We start from the raw sequence: 8,619 nt of genomic DNA, 5'->3' as shown, positions 1-8,619 counted from the left end.
CCCCCCCCCCCCCCCACACACACACACACACACACACACACGCACACGCACGGTCTTGTATTTCTGACTTTGTGGGGACTTTGTATTGACTTCCATTCATTTCTATAGCCTAACCCTTACCTTAAACCTAACCCCTAACCTATCAACGAGACGTATCCTTATGGGGCCCAGTCTTTGGTTCCGACAAGGAGCAGTTAGTCCCCACAATGTCACCTGAAACAAAACCGCACGCACGCACACGCGTGCACATATACACACACACACACATACACACACACACACACACACACACATACACACACTGTATTATTCAATGACAAACACAAATCAACACTCACTTATACTAAGATACACCTTGTGTTCGTGAGAGAACATGGAGCTGATATTTAACACTTGGAGGGCATTATACAATAAATAATACAATACTGAATAGAGCTCAGCCTACATATAGGCAAATAAGTCCCCCCCCCCCCCCAATTCATACACATACAAACACAGGCACACACTCTACAGACACACACTCCCATGCAATAAAAGCAGCCGATGCGCCATGCTGCGTTCGCAGTATGAGTGCTCAGTATATTCTTCTGTAGAAGCTGGGGCTGGTGGGGGTGGTGCTGACTCGGTGGAGGGTTTTGTCCGGGGTGGTGATGGTTCCAGGGACTGATACAGTAGTGAACCTGCTAAGCAGACCTATATCACAGGCGAGCAACGAGTGCACGTACACATACACCACGAGACATGTACCACACTGTACAGAGAGAGCTGGACGAGAGATAGACGTCTTCACCTGGCAGGAAACTGAGATTCACAGGGGGGACAAGGACCTGCGTGTCTTCAGGAAGGAGGGATGTGGACTGCAGGGGGGAGGGGGTGGATGAAAGGGAGGAGGTCACCCCTCCAGCTGATTATGGAGGGGCTTGTCTTGTTGGAGATGGTGGTGGCCGTCGACTATGAAGGGAAGCCAACGATGACGTTCCAGAGGAGGAAAAGTGGAAGAGAAAAACAAATAAATAAATAAAGACAAGAGAGAAATAAACAAAATCTCGTTTAGCTTTCATACAAGTTTAAACAAAAATACAATCAGGTCATAAATTACATAAAAGACGTGACTGTGTCTGGGTGTTTGTGTTTTAGTTAACTGATGTTCTCGTGAAATAAAAATAACTGGAACTAAAGTGTATCATTGTTGTGGTCACAATGCCAGCTTGTTTCATCAATTTCATTGCTGACCAGAATGTCAAGCAGGGCTGGCCATGCCGACCTCATGCCTCTGAGCCCATCACACCATGCTGACACACCTCCAACGAGTTAATGCAACGCTCTTGGTGGCACAGCCGTTGTGCGTGAGGCATCAACGTGTGCACCATTTTATAATTAACGTGCTCCACAGGTCAGTAAGCACACTCACATGGACCTCATTCACCTTTCAGGTGCAAAGCGAGAAGCACTTGTTCTCAGGATCCTTAAGTTTTTGTCTTGTGATTGTTTTTAGTTTCTTTGGGTCTGCTTCTATTTGTGTTCAGCTTTGCCTAGTGTTTTGTCCCCATGTAGTCAGCTCCAGCTCCTGCCACTCTCGCCTGTTCCTCGTTGTCTTTCTCCGGGTGTTCGTCATTATCTGTCATAGTGTCTCTTTAAGTTCAGCTTCTTTGTGTTTCCTGGCTGTCAGTGGATTGTGCTCCCCACAGCCATCATGCTCTGTTCCTCTGTTCAGACATGCTCCCTGATTATGTAAGTTTAATTGCCACATCAGCCTTTGTTTCTGCATTTATTTAATAAATGTATCAGTTCACCCTCGAGCTTCCCTGAATCTGTCTGCACCCTGTGTTCTACTGGATGAAGAAAGTAGAAGGCTGAACCTGGTTCAGGTTCTGCTCAGAAAGCTCCCTTCATCTGCAATATTTCATGCTGCTAAATGGTGTCTCCAGACTGAAACTGAACCAAGGCCCAGATACAAAGGAATAGTCTGCACTTTGTGACTACGTCTTAGAAACATGATACTGTGTCATCATCTTGTGTAGCTCAATCCTGACACAGTATAAGACAGTCCAGGATTGGGTCCAGGGTGGGGCTGAGGGTGGGGTCCAAAGTGGGGCTAAAGGTGGAGTCCAGGATGTGGCTGGAGTAGGACATATGGAGGTACCTTGAGTGGAGCCTATGGTGGGCCCCAGGGTGAGGCCCAAAGTGGGACCCAAGGTGGGCTCAGTGTGAGGCCCAGGGTGGGGCCTAAAGTTGGCTCCAAAATCAGGCCAAGGGTGGAGACCCTGGTGGGACCTAGGGTAGGGCCTAGGTTGAGGACAAGAATGTGGCCAGGGTGTGGATGTGGCTGTTTTAGGCTGGTTCAGCTGTTCTTGAACTGTGAGAATCATCAGTCCTGCTTCTCATTGTTCAAGTATGAGTTTGATTGACAAATGTTTTTTTTTACAACTTTTTACTGCATTTGTAACTTTTAACGTTAAAAGTTACAAATGCAGTCTTTGGTGCCTGTCTGTCTTCCAAATATATTAGTGTGGGTGAATGACAGGCAATCAACCTAAAACACTTTGTAGAACGGTGCTTTATGAATTTCTGTCCATTTCCTTGCATTAAATGACCGGCAGTTTCACCACATTTAAAATGGCGTCGACATATGATTCAGCCCTCAATGGGGCGTCTACGTATATACGTATGTCTGTGCTGACACCTGCCAGCCATTGCAGTGGAGAAGTTGGAGTGGCAGAGAGCGGAGTTCATGACATGCTGTCTTGTAGTCTTTTAAAGCATTTAGAGTTTAGAAACATTGTTTAGAAAATTGCAAGAGAGTGGGAAGGATTTAAAACTGCTTCATATATATATATATATATAAATATAAAAAAATATATATGTAATATATAAGTATATATATAAATATACTTATATATTATATATATTTTTTCATATTTATATACATATATATATATATATATATATATAAATATATATATATATATATATATATATATATATATATATAAATTTAAAATAAACTATTACTTACTATCACTACTATTACTTATTCTACTATTCCTACTTCGCGGTTTTTCACTTATCGTGTGGGGGTTGGGAACGGAACCCCTGCAATAAACAAGGGACTACTGTACTAAAATAAACTACTACTTACTAATACTACTTGTGTACATAATTTTGTTCAAACAGCTCATGTACCACATGAGATGGTAATGACAATAAAGCTTACTGTACTTGAACTTGAACTACTTTATATCTACTTAATGGTTTTTCACATATCACAGGGTGGCAGGGTACCAACATAGCCTCAGAAATCAAAATGTTCCACTGTTCCACAACCAGGACCTACACCACGATAAACGAGGAACTACTGTACTTCAAAATTCGTCAATACTGTATTATAATTTTAAATGTTTAGCTACTGATGAATTTGAAGTAAACTCTAGCTTTTAAAGCAGCTGACTGTTAAATCATGCAGCAATCAGCATTCACACAACATTTTTGCAGGAAATGCTATTTCTCTAGTACTTTGTAAAAACAAAAGTTCATATTTAGTTTTTAAGCCAGTTGTAACAATATATGAATGAAACTCCACTGTGTGGTTGTGTAACTTCATTGTTAGATGTCTTCCTTTAAAAAGCAGTCAGGCTGTTTATATGATGTGTGGGTTGGAGTACGTCCACTAATTTATGGCCAGATGAAGAGTTTGTTTAAAGAGGCTTTGATTTAATTCAGTTTAACTGAAAGTCCATTACATAATGTAAATTTACTCATGGGCGACTGTGGCTGAGTGGTTAGAGCAGTCGTCCTCCAATGCAAGAGTTGGGGGTTCGAACCCCACAGCAGTCACATGCCGAAGTGTCCCTGGGCAAGACAATGAACCCCTCATAGCCTCTGATGTGTGTCCCATCGGTGTATGAATATGATAAATCACTGATTAGTCTCTTTAGAATGATTTGTTCAATTAGCTTTGTAGAGATCTAGTAGAGTGCTGTATGAATGGGTAAATGAGGCACAGATTGTAGTGTAAAGCACTTTGAGTATCTCAATAAGATAGAAAGGTGCTATATAAGTACAGTCCATAATGTTTCTTGATAAATATGAAAAATATGAAATTATGTTTGCTTTCATATTTTAAAATAATTACAGCTTTCAGATAAAATACTATTGATTAAATGGATATGAAATCATGCCTTTATGTAAATGTCATGGAGCCCTCACCTGGGGATGCTAGGGGGGGCCCTGTTTGGGCGACTGGGAGCCTGGGGGCTCTCAGCACTGTTATTGAAGGGTCCCAAGGGTCCTGGACGGTTTGGTGGTGGAGGAGCCCCTCGGGCAGCTGGTCGTTGGCCTGAAGACATCCTTCTGGGCGCTGTGGGGCTAGGAGGAGGAGACCTGGACAGCCAGAATGTGTGTTCAAATATCATATAAGGAATGAATAAATAAAAGTTGTATCTGTACAGTCACAGTGTTCATTTCTAACATCAACAACCTGTTTAAATTCCCTGCTAACATACCTGCGACCCCCGCTGGACCCTCCTACCCAGGAGGTGTCGACAGGTGGAGGCAGGGGGACAGTGATAGTGGTAGTGGAGATGTCACCAATTATTGCCAGGGCTTCTTTTAAGGCCTGGTGAGTCCTCAGCACCTCATCTCTCCTCTGGGCCTGCTCCTGGGACTCATCCATCAGGGCGTTTTGGTCCCCTGCAGAGTACAGGCAGGCCAACAGTTCTGCATTGATGAAGTCTTTCACCTGTTGACAAAAAAACAGGGAAAGACACCATGTACAAACTGTGGCAGTAAATCACAAAAAAAGTTAAATCGTCATCTGGACAGTTTCTTTTTAGGAAGAAATGTTTAGTCTTTTATCCGAAAGACTTCATCAGTCTGAGGCCTGCCAACAGGATCTGTCGAAGTAGCACCTTACTGATGTGTTTCAAACCAGTCTGATGTGGAGTTAAAGAAAATGTTCTTGTTTGATGGTACATAATTAGCACCAACCGTGTATATTTAAACACAACTCAGTGACAGCCAGAGGAAAGCTGATATACTTTATGTGGGCAACTTGAAGGAAAGTAAGAATGTTTTCCACAACTCTTCTCTATATCTCTAAACTCCTCAGACTGTTTGTCCACAGAGCTGAGTCTGTCTGTCTGTCTATCTGTTTATCTGTCTGTCTGTCTACAGGGCAGAGTCCAGTTACTCTGTGGAAGAAGTTTATTTTAGCAGTTTGGATTTGTGACCTAATTCTTTTGGTCAGTAGCCATAAGTCGTGACCCTGGGTGAGGGTTGGAAGGTAGACTGATCAGGAAATTGAGAGCCTTTCCTTTCAGCAGCATCACTGCAGATACTGTCTCCATCCTCCAGGTAATTTCCTGATCCATCCTATCCTCACTTGTGAACAAGAGATTGAAACCCTTGAACTCCTCTACTTGGGACAGTAGCTCATTCATAACTAGAAGTTGATGATTCACTTTTTCCCACATATGGCATCAGACTTGGAAGTGCTGATCATCACTCCAGCCACATCACATTCGACTGCAAACCAACCCAGTGCCTGCTGAAGGTTCCAGCTCAATGAGGCCAACAGAACCACATCATCCACAACAAACAGCAATGCAATCCAAAGTCCCAATGAACAAGAAACCCTCTGCCCCTTGGCTGGGCATAGAAATTCTGTTTATTAAGGTTATGAACAAAATCAATGTCACAAGGTAACTCTGGAGTGGTTCAACACATAATGGAAACGTATTTGACTTATAACAAATCAAACTCTCACTTTAGTTGGTTAATAGCCAGTTGGCCCATAGACAGGAGCTGATAACCCTTAAAAGTACCCTCCACAGGGTAACACATGAGATGAATTTTAATTAAGTCAATAAAACACATGAAGACTTGGGCAAATGCCAACATAGCCTCAGAAATCAAAATGTTCCACTGTTCCACAACCAGGACCTACACCACAATGTCCCTCCTGAATCTGACTGCCATTCAGAGTCATCTCTGCAGCACCTTCACATAGACCAGAGATGTCCAATCCTGGTCCTGGAGGACAAATTATCCTGCATGTTTTAGATGTCTCTGCTTTGACACACCTGATCTAAATTAATGAGTGATTATAAGGCTTCTGCAGAACCTGAAGACCTGCTGAAGAGCAGGGAAACAAAGAAAACATGCAGGATAGTGACCCACCAGGAACAGGACTGGGCACCACTGGCATATACCTTCCCAGGGAGGAAAAACTGTATTTTGTAATGTGAATGTGTTGAAATGCTCCAAGTATGAGTGAAACCAGCTTTGACTACTCTACAAGTTTCACAGGGTCACAGGGGCAGCTGTGGCTGAATGGTTAAAGCAGCTGTCCTCCAGTGCAAGAGTTGGGGGTTCAATTACACCAGCAGTCACATGCCAAAGTGTCCCTGGGCAAGACACTGAACCCTTCATTGCCTCCGGTGTGTGTCCCATCGGTATATCCATCCATCCATTATCTTTACCCGTTTGTTCCATTTTGGGTCACGGGGGTCGCTGGTGCCCATGCAGCAATCACTGTGCAAGGGGCGGGGTACACCCTGGACGGGTCGCAAGTCCATCGCAGGGCCACATAGAGACAAATAACCATTCACTCTCTCACTCACACCTAGGGACAATTTAGAGTTACCAATCAGCCTAACATGCATGTTTTTGGTCTGTGGGAGGAAACCGGAGTATCCGGAGAAAACCCACGCATGCACGGAGAGAACATGCAAACTCAACCCAGAAAGGCCCCTGGACCAGGGTTAGAACCAGGGACCTGCTCGCTGAGAGGCAGCAGCTCTACCAGTTGCGCCACCGTGCTGCCCCCCATCGATATATGAATGTGATAAAGCTCTGATTAATCTTTGTAAAGACATAATAGAGTGCTGTATGAATGGGTAAATGAGGGCACATATTGTAAAGAGCTTTGAGTATTTTAAAAAGATAGAAATGCACTATATAAGAGCAAGTGGCATTAGAAGCAAGAGTTTCAAGATTTTACAAGTTTATTGCTGACCTCAATGTTTATTTTTACAAATTCAATAAAAATTATCAAGACAATTAATAAATTTTTCAGTTTGTACTTGTAAACTACAGAGTCAAATTTATGACAAAATGCATATTACCAAAAATAGTAGGAGTTATTGTAACTAAGCTTTTTTTGAAAATGGAGCTTGTCTCTTACATTATTGATCATTAGATGCATGATGGTCTTAGGGATCAGGTCCCGAATGCACTTGTTGACGATGGCCATGTACGAGTCCACAAGGTTACGGATGGTTTCAACTTTACGCTCCAGCTGGGGGTCCATGGAGAAGTTGTCTGTGGTGCTGGTTGTCTCACTCTCAACCTGTATAGGTTCACACATTTTCATTAGACATTTTCTTTGTAAATAGAGTAAAAGGATAAGCTTCAATTAAAATAAATGCTGTTGTACATTTTGTATAAAAGTTATTTGAACTCTAAATGCTGTAAATGTGATTATAAAGAGTGGGCGAAAAATATACGTCACATTTTTTTGTTTAAACTTTCTATGGTGTGTTCAAATTATATATAACAATAATGGAGCAGCTGTGGCTGAGTGCTTAAAGCAGTTGTCCTCCAATGGGAGAGTTGGGGGTTTGATTCCACAAGCAGTCACATGCTGAAGTGTCCCTGGGCAAGACACTAAACCCCTGACTGTCTCTGATATGTGTCCCGCTGGTGTATGAATGTGATCCAAAGCACTGATTATTCTTTGTATAGATCTAGTAGAGTGCTGTATGAATGGGTAAATGAGGACACAGGTTGTAGAGTAAAGCACTTTGAGTATCTTAATAAGATAGAAAGGTGCCATATAAGTACAGTCTATTTACCAGAAATTATTCTGGAGTGATGGTTCCCCAATCTGTTTGTTTTGACACACAAATTAAGACACTTGAGATTTGAGAAAGTGACTGTTGTTGAATAAATTATAAACTTTGCTAACAAAAAGCAACATCAGCTGATAGTGTTTTTACCCAGCTTTGACTACTAATTTTGTAACACTTAGGGATGTGGTTGATAAACATTTAAAGCTAAAATTATAATTTTTAGATTTTCTTAAGACCCCAGTTGGTGTTTCACGACCCACAATAAGGCCCTGAGCCTGAGTTTGGGAACCACTGGGCAGCAAGCGACAGTGCCATTAGAACCAGTGTCGGAATGAGAGCAGCTGTTCTTGTTGAACATGAGCTGAAGGACGTGACAAACCGTGGCAGTCTTCTCAGGGTAGACCCCGGCACGGAGCAAAGAGGATTTCCAGCTGTCCACGTCATCTTGAGAGTCACAGGCCAGCTCTAGGGTGCGATTGTCCTTATACACGTTCCTGAACAAAAAAAACCCACAAACTTTTCTTTAACAAACACTAAGAAGGCAGGTGTATCCACCTACATATGTAGAAGCTAGGTGTAACAACCTACATATGTAGAAGCCAGGTGTATCTACCAACATATGTAGAAGTCAGGTGTACCTACCAACATATGTAGAAGGCAGGTGTACCTACCAACATATGTAGAAGGCAGGTGTATCTACCAACATATGTAGAAGGCAGGTATATCTACCAACATATGTAGAAGCCAGGTGTATCTATCAACATATGTA

At 42.5% G+C, this 8,619-nt stretch overlaps 1 protein-coding gene across 2 annotated transcripts in view; it reads right to left on the bottom strand.

Annotated features, from left to right (window-relative positions):
- Positions 1-372: 372 nt before the first annotated feature.
- The window catches only part of dnm3b (dynamin 3b), a 52,883-nt gene continuing 44,636 nt past the window's right edge, over positions 373-8,619 (bottom strand). For both annotated transcript variants that reach the window (XM_037682097.1, XM_037682098.1), the window contains exons 17-21: positions 8,230-8,344; positions 7,184-7,348; positions 4,503-4,738; positions 4,207-4,380; positions 373-951 (exon numbers count right to left, since the gene is read on the bottom strand). In XM_037682097.1, the coding sequence (XP_037538025.1) occupies positions 909-951; positions 4,207-4,380; positions 4,503-4,738; positions 7,184-7,348; positions 8,230-8,344 (733 nt within the window). In that variant the 3' untranslated portion in view covers positions 373-908. The remainder of the gene's footprint in view (positions 952-4,206; positions 4,381-4,502; positions 4,739-7,183; positions 7,349-8,229; positions 8,345-8,619) is intronic.

Source organism: Nematolebias whitei, chromosome 9 (genome assembly GCF_014905685.2).
Source record: "Nematolebias whitei isolate Nwh7 chromosome 9, NemWhi1, whole genome shotgun sequence".
Classification (NCBI taxonomy): domain Eukaryota; kingdom Metazoa; phylum Chordata; class Actinopteri; order Cyprinodontiformes; family Rivulidae; genus Nematolebias; species Nematolebias whitei.
This window is presented reverse-complemented; position numbering and strand designations above follow the sequence as displayed.